General features: G+C 38.5%; 1 protein-coding gene across 16 annotated transcripts in view; it reads right to left on the bottom strand.

Annotated features, from left to right (window-relative positions):
• Positions 1–362: 362 nt before the first annotated feature.
• The window catches only part of PLD5 (phospholipase D family member 5), a 204,316-nt gene continuing 181,608 nt past the window's right edge, over positions 363–23,070 (bottom strand). For all 16 annotated transcript variants that reach the window (XM_023924443.2, XM_086878252.1, XM_086878246.1 and 13 more), the window contains 5 exons: positions 12,395–12,592; positions 8,973–9,112; positions 7,066–7,231; positions 3,560–3,674; positions 363–1,624 (listed from right to left, as the gene is read on the bottom strand). In XM_023924443.2, coding sequence (XP_023780211.1) covers positions 1,389–1,624; positions 3,560–3,674; positions 7,066–7,231; positions 8,973–9,112; positions 12,395–12,592 — 855 coding nt within the window. In that variant the 3' untranslated portion in view covers positions 363–1,388. The remainder of the gene's footprint in view (positions 1,625–3,559; positions 3,675–7,065; positions 7,232–8,972; positions 9,113–12,394; positions 12,593–23,070) is intronic.

The following is a 23,070-nucleotide window of genomic DNA, read 5'->3' as shown; positions in this document are numbered from 1 at the left end:
AAAGGTTCTGTGAATATTTAACAAAACGCAGAATGCAGTTCGCTTTCATGGCTGTGTTTCTTCAATGGAAGCAGAGGCAAAATAGTGAAACATTTTTATTATGAAACTTATTTTTATTATGAAACTATGTTATTACATCTCTAACTGGAGAAAAATCTGTTGCCAAACATTTATGTGTATTTCTTCACAGAGCAAATTCACAATTTTATGGAACACTTGCTTCTTGGTGCAACTTAGTTGTGATTGTAGAGGCACACTTTTGACACCAACTAAAACTGTGGTTGAAAGGCATCACTTTTCTGTCCATGCAGGTGTATTTACCTATATGGATGACATTTTAACAAAAAAATGTCACTTAACAATTTTTATTTTTTTTAGAATGAAAGTTAGGAAAACAAATTCTTCAGGTGTAAAAATCAACAAAATTACTGTATTATCGCTTAACAGCAATTATTGCAAGATTTTGCATAACCCTTGGCCTTTCTAAAAAGCAGTATTTGATTTTGATATGTGCATTGGTTTAATAATGAGTCATCACATATCTGCTGACTCACATGTGATAAATATTTAACTTGGGGAAGAAATTTTCTTGGGATTACAAAAACATAAAAAAAATCTGTCCTAGGTTTTAGCTATTAACCCGGAGATTTTCACTGTTAGATGAAATGCATGTAATTGGAAATAACTATTCTGTTGAAAGGAATCCACAGTGCTTTTATAAAAAATCTCAGAGGCTTTAGGGAATACGACGAATTTGATGAGGCCAACCCCTCAAAAATTCTCATACTGTTAGGAGATGAATGAATTACCAGTTCTGTAACTCCAATGTATTTTAAGGCTAGTTAGAAGACATGGAATAGTGATACTCAAAGTAAATGCTCAAAACCAGGAAGTATTTTTATGACAGGATAGTTATTTAAAGGGAATTATTTATATGGGTGAAATTTTGCTCATTCCTTTACATTTTCTAGTACAGTAAACCTACCATCTATTTGTATGTCAATAATAACTGATCTTAGAATGCCATTTCATAGCTTGAATCTTCATTTTGCCTCAAGGTTTGTTCTAACCAGGTTGGCAATCGGGGAAAGTCCTAAAACAGAAACATTGACACATGCTGATAAATTCAAATGTGGAACATTAAAATTCACATGGAAGTGGAAATGACATTCAGTGTTAGAAGTAATAAGTTTGAAAGTCTTAAATAATTCATATAGAGAATATAGGTTAGACAGATTTAATATAAGTGTGCTTTTTCCTAAAAACATCCCCCCCAAACCAAACTTTTTTTTTCTTTTTTTCTTTAAGTCTTTTGTCTGTAAATATGAAAGAAGGCTACACCCCAACATGATTCTTCATTGCCATACTAAACGGTAAAATAAGTCTTTCTAATTCACATTGCTCATGGCAGTCTTATTTGAAGTTCCTTTATTGAGTTTGTGGTTAAAGCAGTTTGGGATTTTTGTTGGTTGTAAACTTTTGGCATAATGTGAATACCAGTCCCTTTCAAAAACAGCCTTGAGTTGCTTAATGATGCTTGTGCTGTTCCCCGCGTCTGCTTGGTTGATAACAAGGCCAGCTCCAGCATTCTGCGTAAAAGCATTTCCTACCCAATCAAAATTACCTGCAAGCAAAGGCAGGAATAAACAGTGAGTTTCTAACATTAAAAAAACCAAAAACAAATAGAAAACTGATCTCCCTAAAGGCAATCCAGAATGAAACACTACCATTTTCCCCAGTGCCAAGATGGAAATAATTTTTTTTTCTAATACCAGCAGAAAAAAAAAAAAAAAAAAAGCTCTAATACATACCATTCATAGTGAAGATTGTTTCTGGAAGTTTTAACAGTGCTAAGCCTTCAGAAGTGAAAACAGATTCTTCTGTTTATTCAAAACTAACTTGCTCTTCTTTTTACATCTATTACGTTATTACTCCATTTACTTTCTTCACTGGCCTTTTCAGTGCTAAGAATGACTTTTTTTTTTTCCTGTATGAACAATTCAAAGTTCCAAAGCAGTAGATCTTTTACAACTTACCTGTTGACAGACACTATTTGTGGAAAGAAAAATAGATTTTACTGGTTTATGCCAGTTATTACACTCTTTGTTGAAATCTAAGGTAACAAATAAGCACTTTGAATCCTGGGGATTGGAGGGCAAAAAGGATAATTGAACTAATGGAAATCAGGGATATCAAGTGCTTTGGTTACTTTTTTAAAATTTCACTAAAACTCTAAATATTTTAAATTCTACACTTAAAATACATGCAGTATTTTTTACAAACTTCAGCAGGAAGTATTAAGAATTCTGAAGTTGTCAAGGGTGGTAAATTGAAACCTCATCACAAGGGACTATTTTTCCTGTGCTTTCAAGTAAAAGATGTATCTGGTCCTTAGCATCCATTTTTATTACTATAACAGATCATTGATAATTTCTTTCTTTTATTTATACATAGCTAAGGATGCAAGGACAATGGGAAAGAAAAAACCCAACTTGGTTAAGAATCTAGCTGTGTAGATGAGTTCCAAGGGACTGAGATTTGATCCAGCTATGTGAAATAATTTAAAATGGAGTAGAAAAAACAATCTGAGAGAGGGGCAGGTGGGTATCATAAAACCTTCTGGAAATGAGGGGAGGTATGAGCTGCAGTATTGGATGTAAAAAATAAGAATTGGATAGATTATGAGGGGTGTGTTTTGAGCACATCAAGGTGGGCTTTTCAGAGAAGATTTCAGTTGTGTCTCTACAACTTGGGATGTCCCACTGTTGATGTGTGTGGGCTTTGTTTTGGATTGCAGCCTTTGCCCTCCCTCACTGCCTCTGCTGTCACGGGTGGTAAGCCCTCAGCACTGCATCAGTAAGATCCCTAAACCATCCAGCTGCAGCACATCAGATGGCTTTTTAAAATGTCAGGAGTTGCTTTTGAACTCGGTAGTGGTTTTCTGATCCTGTAAGCTTATGCACAACTCAGATTTTTCAAGAGATAGTTTTCAGCCTGCATTCAGTGGGCATTTGATTGGTAATGAACTTTTGTGAGGTGCAACACAGCAATTTTACTTAAATACACCTTTAATCCAAAATACCGGTTAGATACGTACCTAATGTTAGGAGGGTGTCGGAAATGTCTGGAATGGAATAAGTAAATGGAATAAGGCTTTGGATGATGAGGATGAACAGCATCTGTACAGTATTTGCCAGGACTGACCATAGCTTTAGTAATAACATGGGGAAAGGAGAACACTCCATCTTTATTGGATTGCAGAACAAGAGAACATGATGATAATAATTATACCTGCTTCATAAATTGTGTCATATTTGTGTTTTTAGTCTGTTTTAAGATACTGAAAGTAGAATTTTGGTCTTGAGAAACTGATTCAGAGGGGACGAAAAGGTTTTAAATGAGAAGAGTCTCTAAGTTCAAGCATCATCCTGGTTCCCAAGGAGATGAACTGTTGTCTTCACTTAAAAGAAAGTATCATCTGTAGATTGCTCATCTACAAAAGGTTGTTATTTCAGGCTTTTGGATACAAACTAGAATTTCTTGAGATGTGGTTACTTACCAATATACGCAGCTCCGTCGGTCACCATGTATTTGTTACGATTCAGTTTGGGAAGTGAAGTGTTCTTCTGTTCTTTAAGAAAGCAGGCACTCTCTTCCTCAAGGTCAAAGAATTTCTGCCATAAAATAGAAGGAAGCACAGGTTAATGAGAATTGCTCTATAAGACAGAAAAAATACAGTCTGTTCCCCAATCTTTATTGAAAATGAGTTAGTGCTACAGAACAGCTTGAGTTTTTATTGCCAAGCATTAACTTTAATAAAATTTTGCACATTATATTTCTAATTAAATTCTCATAGCTTGTGATACTCCTGCCTTGGCATTCTGAACTATACAAAGTATATGGCTAATGCATGCTAAAAGCAATACACTGCCAGGTAGTAAAGACTATAAAATGTAAAAAAAAACCAAACCAAAACATCTTTCTGCTCTCCATGGTAGCAGCCAGGAACTTTAACTCATTTCTTCATTTTTCAAGGGACATTGGGGTTTGAAGTCTGCTTCAGGATGGGGATTGGCAGACACAGCAACAGTTGAATTAATACCTCTGCAATCACACATTACATAGTTTCCAACAGGAAACTTGACATTTCAGAAACTTAGAAGCTTCTCAGGATTAAATTTAGTATGAAGAGATCAAATCATCCAGGCAACAAAAGGAAAATGTTTTACCCTGGAGCGTGAAGTATGAGCAATATTTATTTGTTTATTTATTTATTTATAACTTTAGAGCGATATGCACTCCTTTTCTGATCAGTACCAGACAAAAATGAGCAAGAATACACCTGCACAACTCAAAAATAGATTCATGTGGAGGCAAAAGAATAACTTGGCTGTATATAAATGTCTGTTCCATGCCACTCCTTTGTGTTTACCAGTTGTCTACAGACAATTTTGTTCTAGGTCATGACTTCTGTTGGCCCTTTGAAAGCACACACCCTTCTCTGTTCAACACTGCACCCAACAGAGCTGAACACTTCCTGCTGCTCCTTTTAGAGTCAGATCAGACATCTGTGCACACAGGATGCATTTACAGGGTCAAGTACACAAAACTTAGAGAATATGGGAATTAAGGTCCCAAGAAGCACAATGGTGAGCTCTTCACCTTGAGTCTGCTCTTCCTGATTGAAGCTTTAATTTCATGACCACATGTGCATAGGACAGAGCTCCCTGCTTCAGCAGCAGTTTGATGTGCAGGTTACTCCTTGCCCTTTGGCTGTGCACTTATAGCACTTAGTTAGTCCTCAAACAAAGCTTTCTAGGTGAAAGTTCTTCCAGTGATCATTTTCTTCAGAATATTTTTATTGAGTTTGCATTCTCAAAACAGTTTCAGTTGAATCCAGTAATTATTAATGCTTATGTGAAGGGGACTCTGAGATGCTGAAAATGCCAGGTGTAACAGGGTTGCAGTGCCCTGACTCTATAATTACAGTTAGGCAATACCAAAACTTGCATTAGCCTGGTCAGAGACCAGGAGAAATGAGGAGATTTTTCATCTAACACAGTAATTACATCTGCATCTCCTTCTCCAGGATGACCACTGGCAAACCAGTATACCCTGCAGCTGCAGCAAGCCATTGGCACTCACTGGAAACTTTCAAGCCAAACTGGTCTTTCCATAGGGATAAGAAAAAAAAGGAAAACAATCAAGAAAAGGCATATCACAAGGATCAAGAGCTAAATTAAAAATAAGAAGTTACTGAGTATGCTTTGTAGGATATATTATCCCCAAAAGAACAGAATAGGGGGATAGGAAGTCATGTGCAGGTGTGTGTGCCATTTTGGTCAGAACCGTACAGAGGTATTGCAGCAGCCTAGCAATTTGAAGTGTAATTTCAATCAGAACTTGTAACAGGTTTCTCTTAAAATTTCAGTGGTTTTGTATATAAACACACACAGTACATGTCTGCAAGACAGTATTTTTTGTACTGAGGTTAGTTTATGTTTTCTCATAGCCAAAGCATAACCAAGAGAGAAAAGGAGTGTTTTCAATAGTTCAAAAGGTAATTTAGTTTATACTTGTTAACCTATTCTTTCTCCTCCATACAAACACATAGTTTTGTTTTACTTTGATCCTGGCTATAACAGGGGAATACAAAAGAAATGCAGCTTTAAAAAGCAGTTGTTCATCTGACATGCTTTCTGAATTAAAAGAGTATTGAGATGGAGCCTATAGCACAGTTTTCAGCCAAAATCAAATTGATACCAGCAAACTCTGACCCCTGGACTATTACTCATACAAAGGTTTATTTAAGGCAGTGGCTCACTCAGACTGGGAAACTTGATGCACAGCACAGAGGTAACTGACTCAGTGCTGTACCTTTACAGCTCTCTACAGCTGACTTTTTGATTGGAAGTTGTTTTTGTATTTTCTAACAGCAGAGACTCTAGCTGGACTATTTATCTAGAATAGATGTCTAGAAGTATATTTTTTTTCTTTCATCATTTAGTTCTTGACAAGATAAATCCTGTACAAAATATTTTACCTGCTGTAGATAGATGGCAATGGATATAACTATTAGGTACCACATACAAAAAAAAATTTGAGTACATAAATAGAATTTTAATGATAAATATGGAACAAGCTAGAAGCTACTTAAAATTGAAGTGGCTTAAACAGAGTCAGCTACATATGGGGTTTTTTGACTTAAAACCACACTTTATGCTGCTTTTTTACTGAGGAAACTTAGAATAACAATATACATTATGACAAAAAAACCTATTTCTAGATATGCATAATATCACTTATTTTGTGTATAAGAAATAGTACTTCCTTTTTAGAATTGCAGTGAATTTTCAAAAAGCCAGAAAAATACACAGGACTATCAATTTAGGAAATCAAAATAATTCAGCAGATTATTTAGAACCCCAAGATCCAAGGTGGCTGATTTCCAGTGTGCCTCAATTTCATAAAAGTGAACTGTACTGCACTAGAAATAGCATTTAACATACATTCTGTTCTGTAATACATTTGTATGGTATTTCTCACTTTCCTGTACTGCATGTCTAATGTGACACCAGGGTTGGTGTTTCTGGTCTTCACAATTTTGAGTTTGTAGTCTGAATTTAATGTAAAATCTTTAGTATTTTTTCTTGTACTCTGCAGTTGACTGAAGCAAAGGTAGATGCTCACACAGCTCAACAGCAAGATTACGTGAATGCAGACAAAAATCATATTTTTGTGCTGTCAGATTCACTCATCTCACAGTATAAATACAACCAGTTGCTACAGTTCACTCTGTTAGCTTTGCTGTGAAAGATCACATGTGATGTTTTGCACAGGCTATCCATCACACCAATTGACTTTTGGCACCAATACTTTCTGTCTTAATTTTGAATTCTGTTACTACTAGGAGTAAGTTATGTTCAATATTTTACATTTCCCAGTATTTAATTAAAGACTTTGATAATAACAGAAAAAAAAAAATTCAGTTGTTATGTTTTCTTCATTCCTTTTTTTAGGGGGGGTGCAATATCTTATATTTTAAAACAATATGGATATACTTACAACTTTCAAACTACAGCTTGGAACTTCCGTGCAAATCGCTTTCAGAGATGAAACAAAGTTAAAAGTAAGGGGATCTGTGTCTCTTGAGAAACTTATGAGAAGTCGTACTTTAATACTTCGTAAAACTAATGCTTCTCTTATCTTCCCATCTAAATATGGCCAGTACCTATGGAGAAAGAAGAAAATACTTGCAGAGAACATTGAAAACTTTAAAAAATTTGGGAGAGCCGCTCCCGTGCCTGAGAGCCGCCGCCAGAGGGCGCTGCTGGCCAGCCCAGACGCAGGATTTTCCCAGGTGTCACAGGTCAGGGAACCGGAACACCGGATCTCCCCGACTGACATCCCTTGTTTAACCCCTATGCATTGGGACCGTGCAGGCTGGGGACTGGAACGCCTTCTGTAATTTCCTCCTTGGCAAACAGAGCTGCTGTGCAGGGTGCCTGCATCTTTCAGGAGCAGCAGATGAGATGGGTCACTTAAGGAGGATGTTATGTTTTTTCCTGATGGGAATTGCAGAAATTCTGCCAGGAATCGGATGGTGGCTTCCATGATGCTATTCTCACAACTGGCAATTAGCTTTGACATTTGGTGGGAGCAGGGCAGGGCAGGGAGAATTAAACAAAGAAAAATGTATGTTTCCTACATTCCAGCAGCATCAAAACATCTGGGCTAATGAAATCTGAGCTCTATCATGCCAGAAAATAATTTACAAGCACGAACTGGGAGCTGGCAGGGAAAAGAAGCTGGGGCAGTGCCTCAAACACAAAGCCATGATGAAGGAAAAACGTTGAAGAATTCACAGGGTGGCTTCCCTGGATCTCCCTAATCCAGTAGATTTCTGAATTCTTCCACCACGAGAATAAAGTAAGGAGTATAGGAGATAACATAAACTGCAACACTGTAGTGCTTCTACATATTAAGATGTTCTCCAACATAAAGGAGAATAGGAGGGACACATACGAAACTGAGGTTCTTACAGTACTGTCCATGATTCTTTCCCTGTGACGGACACTGTACATAATGAGTTTACTGGAAAAACTCTCTCACAGCCTTAAAACAGTTTATGCTTGGTATCAGTCATATTGTAATTATTTTTTAAAAAATTTGAACAGAACAGCTCTAAATAGAAAAGCGTACAAAACCACATGCTTGGTTTGGCTTAACTGTGATCAAATGAAATGCATAGATGAAATAGCAGGCTTTCCTAGATTCTAAATTCATTGTGAGCATTATCAAGAGTAGGAGGGACCAGTGGATACTTGCCTCCTGAGCTGGATGGTTTTGATACACTCTGGCCCCAGTGCTGGGCCCATGAGTGCTTTTCAATGGTCCATAAAAACTGGCTGTTTGAAAATTATGTTGTTTTGTTTGGTTTCAGCACCTCTCAGTTAACCAAACTGCGATATCATTCAAATGTAATCTATTCTGAATCGGGAATTTTCATTTATATGTGTATGCCAGTAAGATAATGAGATTTCCCACACTGTATACAAGTCACAACACATGATTTCTCTCTTAACACACACACACGCACACTGTCATGCTGACTATCTGCACAATACTCATAATATGCCAGTAGTTGTGGTCTCAGAATAGTGTTAGAAATAAGATTCATGTATAAGCAGACTGTTACATTCCTGGGTCCCAGGCATGTGCAGACTAGACAACTTCTGATACCCTTTAACAAGAAGATCGAAAGCTTAGGACCCAGAACTGGAAATGTCCTCTTAGGTCCCAATTCTGCTCCCATTTAAGTCAATGGCAGGACTCTCACTGATTTCAATAAGAGCAGAATTGGGCCCCAAGAAACTGGTGCACAGTAGTAGCTAATCTCCTGTGGGTTCATTTTCTTCAGCAGACCCTACTGGCATTATGGTAACCAGCTGGGCCTGGACTTGGACACTCACCGTTTAGCATTGGTGTCGATAACAATGGGCAAGTAGTCCATGACAGCAATGTACACAAACTGTTTGGCATCATCAATAACACTGTAGATAGCTTCAATATCCAGGACTCTGTCCTTGGGGCAGAAGAGTTTAGGTGAGTTCTGTGAAAGGAAAAGTGCAAATACAGCATTAAAAATAATTGGTTTATTTTCTCTCTCCCTCAGTCTTCTTGAGATGCTAAGTAGCATCCATTATTTTTAGCAGAGATTATTACCTAATACCTTCAGCCATCCTGCTAGAATACTCAAAGCTACAAAGGTGTGCTACTTGCTTATTTAGCCCTCAAAAGCTTCACCATTTAGATGTAACTGTGGGTAAAATGCAGAAGACACAGACTTCAAAACATCTGCTGTCATCAAAGAAGCTGTAATTGAAGTTACATTTCAGAGGATTTTGTTCCAAAGAACTCCAGGACTGGTTTCTATTAGATGGAGTGTTCATATGCTCTTGCCACATGAGCCTGATCCTTCACTTGTGAGCAGGAATTAAATGTTTTATGTCAGTTGCAGTGAGACGCTGCAGTTTTGCAAGAAACTTATCTTTAAAATAAAGCTTCAGGTAACAAATTACCAGTACAGAGCTGGTAACTGGCAAGGCCAGACTGCAGCTTTTCTGCCTTCTATCTGAGGATGTCAAAGGCAAGTGGAAATTGCTCGTCTGTGGCAGATGTGCCCAGGACTTTCTACTTGGCTGCACAAGCAGGGGGAGAAAAGTGAACCCCATTTTCAAGTTGCTTGCAGGCAGCAACTTCATTCCTGGGACAGAGGTTATGGAAGGCACTTTAACCCAGCTGCAACAGGTGTTTTCCTGCCACTGTATCATCTCCATTACTTGCTTGGGTTGCAGATGACATCCAGATGGGTATCTTTCCTTTCGGGACAGATCCCAGGGGTTTTATTATTCGTCCTTAATTTCCTTGATTTCAGACTGTCACTGTGATTTCTTATCACTGACTGGTGTTCTTAAGGATTTACTACAACTAAGTACAGAAAATACTACAAAATTAACCATAGTAAGATTTCAAGACTCCAACACCAGATCCATTCCTGAACACTAAAAAATCAGAACCTCTGACACTTTATCAGCCAGTCTGGAAGATGCGTTTGTTGCTAAGCAACACTAAGCCATGATTCCCAAGTATAACAAAAAAATTCAATGATTGTGTATTATGCTTGTTTTATATAGCACAAACACTGAAATATGTTTTCAAGGAAAGAATTTCAACTCAAGAGAAAAGTGTAAAGTGATTTAAATATAGTTAAATAATTAAATATACTTTATTTCAATTATCTGAAACTTTTTGGAGGTAATTGCACCAAGATGTTATTCTTAACACTTGTATTATTTTCTTGAACTTTTAGGTTCTAGAACAGCTGAAGAAAGAAATTCTTATGCACTTGTCTTTTTCGGATGCATTTGGTATCAATATCAGAAAATGAAAGACTTCTTGAAGATAATTAGAAGAAAAAATCTCAGTAAAAACTCTCACTGTAGCACTGTGCTTTGGCATTCCATTTCTTACTCTGTGGCACAGCTGATCCCTGCCCCACAGCCATGAACTGTTTTAAGACTTGACTCCGTGTTGTGCAGCACTTGCTGTTCTGATCAAGTACCTACTTGCTCCTCCTCTTCACCTACCAGGAACAGGCCTTTATTCTGGCTGGGAACAGCACCTTTCCATGCCACTGCTCAGGGGTATGCCATCCTGAATCCACAGGGAGGCAGCAGTCTGTCTCTGCCCCAGACAGGACTGCCACAGGAGCAAGGGAGCTGCCTGGCTCCTGGGAACTTCTTTCTGATCACTAACTCAGGAAAACACAGCAACATTAACACTCAGTCCACCAAGTCAGTCCCAAGCATCTCCAGGACTTGAGAGGGTCATGCTGGCAAACACTGACACTTTTCTAGTGGGTGAGAAATTTATTGAAGAGCCTGTTTTAAGTAAGGAAGAACGAGCCCAAGTGGCTATGGATACAAATTCAGGTAGCTCTTCGAGTTGGACCTCAGTGATCTGAGCTTCTGAGTACCACTGAGTCCTTCCTTTTGTTTTCTGAAGTGAAATACCAAGAGAAAAGGCTTCCTTGCCCACAGGAAAGGAAAAAATCACAGAGAGGAAGGGAACACTCTGCCAACTGAAAAATAAAATGTAGAGTCTCTCTCCATCTGCCTTTGTCTAGGATCCCAGATTCCTTAACTGGGCCTTAATCAGCTTTCCATTTTGTATTCCTGTCCAGGATCGACTTTCAGCAGGATTTCTCCATTTCTTACAGATTTCTTAGAAAGGAGTAGGATTTCATTTCACAGTGCATTAGCAAAAGTCTGTCTCTTATTTAAGCGAGTCCTTAAGATTCTCCAGAATCAATGGAAGTGTCCATTTTTTAAACCCACTGTTAATTCTGGCTGCCTTAGGCACTCCCACATTTTCACTCCAAAATAGTTCTGTCTGTCCACTGATTGTAGGAGTATGAAAAATCTTGGACAGCAGAACATTTCCTGGCACCCAGCACGTGAAAGAGAACCCTGCCCTGTATAACCACTCACCTGCACTGTCTGATGCCAGTGGCTGTACAACTTTATAGTGTGTTACGTGTGTTGTATTGTTTTAGACATTACAATGACTATAAAGCAATGGGGGTTTTGCCCTTGTTTTATAGAGAATGGAAAATTACTCTCAGCAATTTTATTTATATTCCTGATTTTGAAGGGGTGGTTTACACTCATGTAATTACTCCCAGAATGAATGACACTCCACATCTTCCATCATCTCTATCTCACTGGGTACTTTTTTCCTGTTTTGCTACATCACTGATGAGATGGAGGACTCCATTTCTTTCCATTAAAAAAACATGCACAGACAGTGCTTCCATGGTCAGTGATTGAATTTTAGAAGTTTTAAAATGTCATTTAAAAATAAAGCTGAAGTAGATGATCTTGTACAGAAGTATGAATGCTTTGCAATAGGGTGAATCCTTAGAAATATTACATTGTTAAAAATGCAAGCTCTGATACCAACCTTATTCTGTATCATTTTCTATGTCTGATTAATGGTTCATTTACTCCCAAGTCATTCGTGTTCTACCTATTAGTGCAAATAAAAGAATTTAATTTGAAGGGTCTCTGTATCATTTTCTTAACATGAGTGGTAAAGTGTTGAATGTTACAGAGAAGGGGGAATTGAATAATGCCCAAATGAAATCCTGCAGCACCTTGAGTGTGATGAAGTCCCAGCAAACTGCATTTTATAGAAACCAGAATTAAAAAAAATAAATTGTGATATTTCAAATTTCCAGATCTTCCAAAGATCTTGTGGGTTAAGTAAATTTCTTCCCTTCCCCCCCCCCCCCCCCCCCTCCCCCGAGGATGGAACTTATTTTGTAACTTACCGACACAAAAGCTTCAGATTTTGTCTCATTCAGCTGCAGTGTCAGTTTATTTTGAGTATCATACACTCCATAGAGTCTCTTAGACCAACTCGGAGGTATTTTATTCTTGTACCTTAATGAGCTATACAGGGCAAATATCCTTTGCAAATCCAGGACCAGGCAGCTACAGTTGTATACAATGACACCAAGCTCCTTCATCTGTGAAATTAAAAGTTGGATCATTAGTGATTTTTTTGCTGATGGATCTGTGGAGGTATGCAGCAAGAACACAACAACCTCACCTTAGGTACCCCAGTTTTCTGGGTGTCAGTTTCTTCTCATGTTAAAAGGAAGATAACGATACCTTTCTCTCACAGAAAGTACTCTGTAAGCATCAACATTCTCACATATGAATTATGAGGAAAAATAGTCCAAGTAAATACAGACAGCAGAGTACAATTAAATTCTTTAGCCTTCACATGAGTGGGCACAGTCCCACTTTTCATTTAGGTAAAGGCACATCTCCCGATCATCATAAATCTTGTTTTGCAGTTTTCATTAACTGTACACCCCTAGTACCTAGGGGTTTCATATACCCAGAATTTCATGCTGAATGTATTGTCTGGCTTTTGTAATCATAGCATAACCACATGCTCACTCTCTTCCCTTCCTTTGCTTTAGAACAGCTCAAGAAAGGGCCGGTGTGGGTCTGGATGCTATTGACCTCTCATTACGTGTATTTAACAATAGTTCAGCCATCTTCTAAAATAAAGCAAGAAGAAAATCTGCATGTATCTGTTGGAAAACCATATGTCAGATAAATATTTAAAGGATTCATGCTGGTTTTCTGCAGGCAAACTCTCTCAATACCATGCCTGCAAAGTCTGCCTAGCATGATGAAGAAAATAAGGGTAATATGAACTCTCCAGCATGCTTACCCTTTCACTCCAAAATATTCCCACTGGTATTATTCCCTCAGATGAGATCTCCACAGTCACACAGACTAGTTTCTGGTAAAAGCGAATCTTTCTGTAAAGCCTGTGAGAACTCTAAACCCACATTGATATCTCAGAGCTTGTTCCAGTGCAATTCTCTCTGACTGCAGATGAGAACCACTCTGCAGGAGTGGGCAGAGGGAAAGTGAAGGATAGAATTGAACCTTGACTCCTTCTGTGGTAGGTGAGCAGAAACAACAAACACCAATACTCCAGTGAGAAGGAAATTTGATAGGTGACACATTCTTCAAGTCCCCATCCTGGAAATACCACATATCTAAGAATACACAACACTGAGCTATCTTGTTCCTAAATATTTGCCAAATAGTTGCAACCACAGGAACAAGACCTAATATTATTACTACCTAAATCAGAATATTTCTGAAAGCTTCTTTAATCTGTTAGCCTGCACAACCTGAAATTTGCGGAGAGCTGGAAAAAACAGACATACTGCACTGCAGCCTTTCATTTCTGGATAAGCCAGTAAATTAATTTTGATGCTAAATATAAATATGACCAACATCCTAGCTTAATAATCTAGTTGGAATATCATCTTTAATTTTTCCCCTGGGTTCTGGTATCTTTGAGGATGCTCTTGTATTCAGCTCTAGGCTGTCCCCGTAGTCTGGGCTCTATTTGTCTCCAAATATTTTTAACTATACATTATCACTGTTTTCACCGTGTGCTGCCAATACAGCTCTCTTAATTGCCAAGCATGCCAGTGCAGAGGACTTGCAAATAGTACTCTGCTACATCTATCTGCATAATGTGGTTTAATCAGCTTTTCATGGCTGTTAGTTGATTCTGACATAATTATGTGGTTACAGTTTTCCTTTCATTTATCAGTCCCATTATTACTATTCACTTTATCCCTTCTATTAAAAGTAAAGATGAAAGGGTCCTCACTGCACACCAGAAGCTGCCAGGATTGCATCTGCATTGAGCGAGTGTCCTCACAACAGGAGTGCCTACAGTGTGTCCCCTCCCTGTGAATTAAGAGATTGCCTTTAGGCCTACGCAGTTTCTCATGCAGAGATAGGGAGGAAGCCTGGGGCACTAATGGCTTTTGTTAAATGCCACTCTTTCAGAGATCACCACCTAGCTGGAAAGCCAAACGAAGCATTAGGCACTCCAGCCTCTCCCCATGACCAGGAGCACAGAGTGGGGAACGCAGGGACCTGGCTGTGCGCGGAGCCGGCTCCTGCAGGTGCTGCCCGGCTGAGGCCCGCAGGGAACCGTGAAGGACGGGCTGCAATGAAGCCATCCACAGATGTGTCTACAGCGCAGTAATGAACCCTGCCTTCCCAAGGTGTTTCGTCTTGCAGTTGGCTTCTCAGAGCACTGATCAAAGCCTTTCCTGCTTCTGAAGATGTTGTAAGAGCTTTCCCCCATGGGGATTCCCTAATACACGATAGAGCAGGGGTCCTCCTTTCCCTCGCTGGGAAAACACAGAAATCCTCTGCTGCCTGTTTTCATTAAGCTTTTATAAATTTAAGTTCAATTTTGACTCAACCTGAACTGTAGATTCAAAGCTATAGCAAGAGGGCAGACAGTGACTCTATGATGCTTGTTGTGCAAACTCAATTATCTAAGAAACCTGTTTAAATGTCAGCCTGTCACTTTGTCATCCTCTCAGCTTAGGCGTGATACATCCCCTTGAAATGCATATACCTATGTAGTAAAACCCCACCTGTCTCCTTTCTTGTATAACAGCCCCAATAAGTTTGGAGACAAAAAAAAAACTGTTTCAGAAGCACCTTCTACACTGAGCCTGGTTTTACTGCCATACTCTGAGGAGAAACTGCTCTTCTTCCTATTAATCATTAAGCCTATAATCCTTCATAGGAGGCATAAGGGGCAGCAAAGATGTGGTAGTGACAGATTTAGTATGAAGTGGTGTGACATCTAGATAAGGGAAAAGACTTTCTCTTCCGTTTGAGAGCTGCTGTCATTAGAGACTTTTTTTTTTTTTTTTTTTTTTGAGTAGTCTCAGAGGAGAAGCAGAAAAAAAACATCTACATTGTAAGAATCAAAATCTGAGTGTTGCTCTCTGGCTTGTCATCATGGAAACCTTCAGCTAAGCATCATTTGAGGTATCTGTTAAGGTAAAACCCTTCAGGGCAGGAGCTCTTAAGGCAAAGGAAGCATTTCTTCATCCTGCGTTTTAAAGAGCAATTAATGCAGTAATGAAAATGTCAGTGAAAAATTTAAGTGAAGAAGATCTCAAAAAAATCAAAACCTTAATGAAACTAAGGAAGATGAATGTGAAATGAAAATATAGAGTCATAAATTTGATTACCTCAAAATGGAACAAAAGTTTTTGGATGGTAATGTGGCACAGTTGCTTGTGAGTGACATTTCCAGGGCATGTGCCAGGGTCTGGGGAAAGGAACGGTTATCTGCATAGAGAATTTTATGTCCTGTCTTAAGGAGGTTTCTGCTCCTCTTTGTTAAGAACTACCATGCATGCTCTAACCAAAGAATGAAAAATATGGGAGCCGATTTTCCTTGTTTTTCCCCATGCCATTTACATTTGTGTAGAGCAACCATTAAAGACTACCAAATTACCATTTGACTTTCTTGACAATAAGGGGTTTTTTTAAAGCACCAGAAAAGTGAATAATTATACTTGGCTTAAGAAATGTAGCTTCCTCCCACTTACAATGATACTCTAACTGCAGGACTCATTTAGCTATGAAAAATAATAAATACGGCCTAGATATATAGTAATTTTTATGACAAGAGGAGGAACTTCTTGATAAATTGGATGAAAAGCAGCATTTCACAAACAGGAATTTTTGCTTTTTCTTCTTCCATGTACATTCATAGGCATCCTACGCAAAAGGAAGAAAAAACATGGGAAACGAACCTTAACAATCCAGGCTGTGAACACAGAGCACTTGTTACACTGAGAAGTTTTTCAGGTATGTTTGGGTCACAGGCCAGAAGGGGTGTATGATGCGTCCTTACCCTGCACTGTGCAGACGAGACAGCTCATTTTATGTTTACCTTGAGCTACACTCTGAGAGACAACCCTACTGTGTAGGCAAGCTACTATTTGACCTACATAGGAGTCACACAATCTGGTTCACAGCTTGCAGTATCTGAGTTGTGGCAAATGTAGCAGGAAGCTTTAGAAAACCCCTTGTTTAAAGCAAAAGTTTTTAGTAGTTGTTCACACCTGAACATGAACCTGTAAACAACAGGCAGCTCTCCTCAGGCATGAACTGCCACTTGCCCAGAAAGTCTGGCCAGTGGCAGATGCCAGCAATCCACTGCCTGTGCTATAGAAACTCTGGATTAACTACAGGTAGCCTATTGCACACAAAATTTACTGAAGTAGACTTTTGATATATGGGGTAGTGTATGCATCTGTTATTTTGCCTGTGCTTGAAAAATATTTAACTGTGCATTTGAGCCTCTGATTTTTTTAATGATGACTTTCTAAATGAATGACTGAGCAAATATAGAATCACAACAGGCGCTGTGAGTAATGGATAACAAAAAGCATTCCATACTGATAAATAAGTTACTAAAGCCTAAGATTTAAGTAGCTTCTAAAGAAAAGTAATATATAATGTATTCGTTATCAGCTTAAGACAAATCACAGATATTTACAGTGGTACACTAATCTTTCCATAAAGTATGCTCTAATTATCCAGTTACCTGGCACTCCAAACATACTTTCTTTTTCAGTATCAGGCTTGCTTACCTGATCCCTACTGCTGACCTCCCTTACATTTTCATGTGGCATCCTTTAATAGTGAATGAGTATTTCCCAATACCACCACTAAAGGGCTGCCTCTGTGCAGCTATTCTTTACCTCTCTTTACCAAAACCTGCTGAGCAGATATGCATGCCCATCCCATGCCAGGCACAGGTGACAGCCGAGGCAGCAATGGAGGCAGCAATGGAGGAGGAGAAGGGCATTCAGATGGGAGTGACCATCAATAGCAAGAGAGTCAGAGATTTGAGAAAGGTGGAAGTGTTTCTTTGTGCAGAGTTGCTCACTGTGACTGTTGTAGCACACTTTGCTGGAAGAGGCTGACAGGAGTAGTGCTAATCACAAATGTACTCAGTGTAATGACCCCATTCAAGCAGCCCTCGTTTTGATGTAAACCAAACGTGCAACCTGATGCTGAACAGGCTGAGAAGGCTGTAGCCTGGCCCCTCTCTCACAAAACCTCTGCAGGTATTACAGCTCACCACAACAGCAAAAGGACGTGCCTCAGCTAACACTTCACTAGAAACTGCAACTTACCCTTACATTCCTGAGACAAAAATCCTTCTTCTATGCTTTGCTAGTAATATAGTACAGAGACTGCACACTTTGTTATGTTAAAATCAAAAGTAGATCAGTGAAATCCAAATCCAGCACAGTCCTGCTTCTACTCCAAGTTCCATTTTTTCTCTTCCTGTTTGCTTTTACCTGTTGCTGGGAAAATGGGAACTACATTGATATTGGGAAATACTGAACAGAAAACATTAATACAAATGGGAAAGCACTGTTTTCTCAGGAAGTTAATATAACTCTGTCTAGCTTAAACTATCGGAAAGTGAATAAATCTAAATTAACAGCATCTTTCAATGTCAGAAATCATCTAGGGCACAATAAATGTTCTTACTTGAATTCACTGCCATTTTGACAACCACAAATTGCTTTTGACTATTACTTACAGAATTCAAACAGATTAATTTTTGAGATTGTTTCATTGTTTAATTGTGCAACTTTGCTGTTTTCTATAGACACTTTTATTGACTCAGTGGTATTTTTAAAATCCTACATTCAGCTTTCAACCATTCTCAAATTAATCACTTTCTGAGTCTTGCATTTGGATCTCTCTTGTGCCTGGCCCATGTCCTACAGTTTTGTAGGTTTTACATTTCTGTCATCTAAGGCTAAAGGTTAATTTTCTATCATGTTGGTTTTAAGTAATTTGAAAATAATTGCCAGGTAGAATTTCTAATGAACTAGGAAAAAAGCCCTTCCATTTGACAAAAGAATGAAATTTCAACCTGAGCCAGGAACTCAGTCTCATCACTGAAAATGGAAAACTGTCACTCAAGCCACTGTGCTGGAAATAAATCTTATCATGTGACCAAGAAAAGGTGATGCATTTGATGGAGAGTGCACCCAGCATTGACACTATCACTATAAAACCATGACATGTTTTCACCAAAGGAAAGGAAGTGATATAACTGGACTGACTGTACCACTGAAGCTGATAAATTTGAATTGTCAGCCACCAGCAGTCCACTGGTCTTTAATTCTCACGTTTAGAAAGTACATTTGATAGATTTGGAGCTGTAGTTCATGCAGAATTTAAGTCCCAAGAAGTTACAACTTCATATGTTATTTTTACTAATACAACTTAATGATAAAACCTAATCATAAAAAGATGCCATGACAAGCCAGAGATCTTTGAGAAGCTGCTAATTTTTGTATTCCCTTATTTTTTTCAGTGATCCACAGGCAAAGAAAACAAAACTGCACAGTGATGCTCTACTAATTTCCACTTCACTTCAGCCACATCATTGTTTTTCAATGCACCCTGATCTTAAGAAAATCATGCTGAGAAAAAAAGTCTTAGCATTTCATTTCTGCTGAAAAGTTCTGCTGCTGACATGAAAGCAAGTTAGACATCCAGGCAGAAGGGGGGCTTCTTTTAAAATGCTGTGGTTTAAAAAGAATTTTGTGATGAAGAGGTAGCAATGCATCTTCAAAGCAGAAAACCAGAAATCCCCTGTGTCCTCATCACATTAGAAAGACGCCCCATCATGATTTTTCTTATTCAGCCATCTGTTCTACTGATACAAAAAACTCAGCAAAAATAAATTTGTTTGTAGAAAAAATTCAGTCGTATTTTTGTTTAAACCGTGGACCACTCTGTGATGATGTTTACATAGATCCTACCACAGAATTGTGAGTGCAAGTTTGGGTTTTTTACTGCTGTTGTTCAAGCTCACTAACAAACCAAGCCTGACACATGGCTAATTGTCAGAGCAAGCCAGAAGGCATAACTGAATTAGTTAAAAATTTGTTGCCATATATTCTATCAGCATAATTAATATCACTTGGCATAATCACAGCCTAATTTATAATTTTCAAATGAATTTTCAGTTTATAGTTTCATTACCCCCTCAAAGCAAGCACAAGTGTCTTCTTCAGGGGAAATGGAAGCTTACAACTACAAGAAAACATTTTTCCAGGATCATGTTTGATTTATTTCTTGTTTTACTGCAGGAAATCTAATTAATATGAATTCTAATTTGATTCTGTCTATCTTTTGAATAGTTTTGTTCTTTTTGTCAAAGAAAAGTGCAAACTGGGAAAAAAAGGATCAGATTGTGTTGGCCACCCATCTTACTGCTGGCAAGCTGCACCACATTTCAGTCTTGGTGTCATTCACATGACATTAAAAAATTCGCTTCTCCAGCAGAACCATAAGAAAATTAACAAGTGAAGTAAAGACCCTGCTAGCTTCTGAAAAGGACTGGACTCTCCTTCACCATGTATATGCGTATACCTCCCTGAAGCCTCTTTCCATCTTCCATGCACCACAGCCTGTCCTGTCAGCCCTTACCTTGCAGTCTCTTCACGCAGCTAGAAATCACAGCACGAGCCCTTAGCATTTGTTCTCATCCTATGCAATGCTGCAAAGGGCAGCCTTCATACATCTTCTGCTGTGCAACAGAGAGAGGAGAGTGCAAAGGGCTTATCTCAGAGTAAGGGCAATATTTATGTCTAAACAGTTTCTTTGGGGCTTTCAGATCCATGGCCTTCAGGGAAGTGGAACAGCATGTAGTTGACTAATTGGATGCATTATTTATAACATTACTGACACACACAGTGAGTTTTCCTTTTGCAAACTGAATAGAAATTGGTAGTAGGCATGCTGGGGACACAAACTGGGACAACGACATTGCATATGAATTATTGCTATAACTGTTAAGTTTTGCCAGACAACCTGATCAGAATTAGAAACATGTTTTCTTGGTGTAAGCAGAGGGCCAAAGTCGTTAATTAATTTTTGACTGAGCCTTGATTAAATTCAGTGTACAGGACCTTGAGGTAAGCTAGAAATCCAAGCAGTTTAGATATGTAAGGTAATTTAGCCAAATTTAGCCAAACAGACATCCCCAGAACAATGGCTACTCAATATGAAAATTTATTTTAGAAATCCATTGTGTTCTCTTGTCCTTTTCTCCTGAGTAACGATCTTAGATATTTGTGAGGTTTCTGGCTGCTTCAACATGGAAGCAATGCCTCATGTAAAGATACGATCTTGGTATAGGGCCCTAGGAAGAAAACTTTTCTTTTTCTTTTATACATTTAAATGTAATTAAATTAATACATCATATTTCTGTGTCTTGACTCTTAACAGTAAAATTTGGAACACAGAACCACAGACTGTGTAAGGCTGGAAGGATCCACTGGAGGTCATCTAGTCTAGCCTCCCTACTACCAGGGTCATCCTAGATGACCCTGCATTATAATGTCATAGATGACATTGCACAGGATGGCACCCAGACAGTTCTTGAGTATCTCCAGTGATGGAGACTCCATAACCTCTCCAGACAATCTGCTGCACTGCACAGACACCCACACAGTAAAGTTCTCCCTCATATTCAGGTGGAACTTCCTGTGCATTAGAGCCATTGCCTCTTGTCCTATTGCTTGCCACCATACAGAACCTGGCTCCATCCTCAACATCCTCCCTTGAGATACTTACAGACGTTGATAAAATCCCCTTTTAACCATCTCTTCTTCAGGCTAAACAGGGTGAGTTTCCTCAGCTATTTCTTGTGAGGTGCTCTAGCATGACATTTGAAAGAAATGCCTAGTAAGTCATCACACTGATTAGAAAAAGTTGCTTGTCCAGTATCACTATTTCTATGATTTCTACAGTTCTCTGGAGACACACTTAACAATTCTGTTTGCAGGCGCTGCCTGCCCAATACACCTCCCTCATGCATTAACAGTTTTAATTAACAGTTTCCCACTGAGCAGCTCCAGTGAAATGTCAATGACTTCACTGTTTTGATGGCTGCTGTTTACTTAGAAAAGTTAAGAGAGGTGACTGCATGGTGACTTCTAAACCTTGATGCTTATGATGGCAGTATCAAAATCTGAAAAGGTTAGTGATGACATGAATGCTGCACATTCATATGGAAGGAATGCTTTGTCAGAATCTATTTTGTTCTGCTTAATGACTTATGGGTATAGAAAGATGAGATTTTATTCTGAACTGCAGAATCATTTCTCTTTTATAAAATGACTGAAATAATTGTCCTTCCTTACCCTGACTCATGGAGATTTATGCCATGGTATTTCAGCCTGATTTACTGTGTGCCTTCTTCACAGGACAATACCAAATCCAGTTTTCCATGAAAGGATTCAAACTTTCATGCAGGAGGTGACTGGGCTCCATCTGGGAACCTTTTGGAGTTGAGGCATTTTTGAATGACGATGTTTTTCTAGTGAGGAACTGTCATCTGTGCAATATCAAAGTTTGTGTGCATGGGTGGAATCACATATTTGGAATACACTTTCATGATTATTATAATGTTGTGATTTTAATTGTTTAGTTGAACAAGATTGATCTGATGGGGTATGCTAATAACTAAATCCCTCTGAGAGGAATCTGCCTCCATTTGTTAACATCGCTGACCAAGATTAGTTGCCAGCAAATTCTTGTGGAAGATGACAGAATAGACTGTGGTGCATAAGCTCCCCCATCAGAGATTGAGCTGGGATTTAATGAACAAATTTTCTTTCAGCATAACATAAATCAGATTTTCGGGAAAGTGATGGATTTACTGGGTTTTTTTAATATCCATTTAAGTTTACTGGTAATTTCAGACCACCCATGGGTAGATTGCTGCAAACAGACTTTACAGACATGTGCCTAGAAACAATTTTCATCTCTGTGACCACTTTTTCTATTTTTTTTTTTTTTAAAGGCAAGACAACTTCCAGGTGAGCTATTTGTGATGCAGTTTCTGGGAGATCCTCCCAAATAGTTTTTATAAATTTCAACAGCTTAACTTTTAGGCTACTGAGTCTGATCCCTAGGCCATGGACTTGTGCAAGCACACCTCACCAGTGCTGTCTATTCACCTCAGTATTTGCTTTGATATAGCAGAAGAGGTCTTAAAAGCTGTCTCCTTTTTTTGCACACACTTTTATGGATGATTTTCTGTGTGCAGTAATGTACAGTTTGTGTTCTGGCAGTGAATTCCTGCATGCCTCCGGTTCCCTAAACACTTTCAGAACCCATCCAAAATTCTCAAATCTGACAATGCTAGTAAATTGATATTACCTGTCAAGTATCTGAGGGACCAGTAAAAAACCAGAACCAATCACACTCTCTTTGCAATATCTATGACTCTGAATTAAGACAGAGTGATGGTATGGCAAGTATTAAAAAGCAAGCAGATGATTATGAGGTTAGTTTTACTGGAGAAAAAACCTTCTATTTTCCTTTGGGTTTTGGAGATACAACTACCTGAATATGCCATGCTGCTATGGAAAGAAGTCAGTTTATCCATTCAAAATGGATATTGCCTAATTTTGCTCTGCAGGCTTATTATTTATTGATTTACAATCTATTCTTGATTACTCCAACAGCAGGTAAACCTGTCCACAGGACTTCCACAGCAAATAAAAAAAAAATGATGGCAAGAAAATAGTATCATAGA

This window comes from Cyanistes caeruleus, chromosome 2 (assembly GCF_971803275.1).
Source record: "Cyanistes caeruleus chromosome 2, bCyaCae1.hap1.1, whole genome shotgun sequence".
In the NCBI taxonomy this organism is placed as follows: Eukaryota; Metazoa; Chordata; class Aves; order Passeriformes; family Paridae; genus Cyanistes; species Cyanistes caeruleus.
Note: the sequence above shows the minus strand (reverse complement) of the source record. Positions and strands in the feature narration are given on the sequence as shown.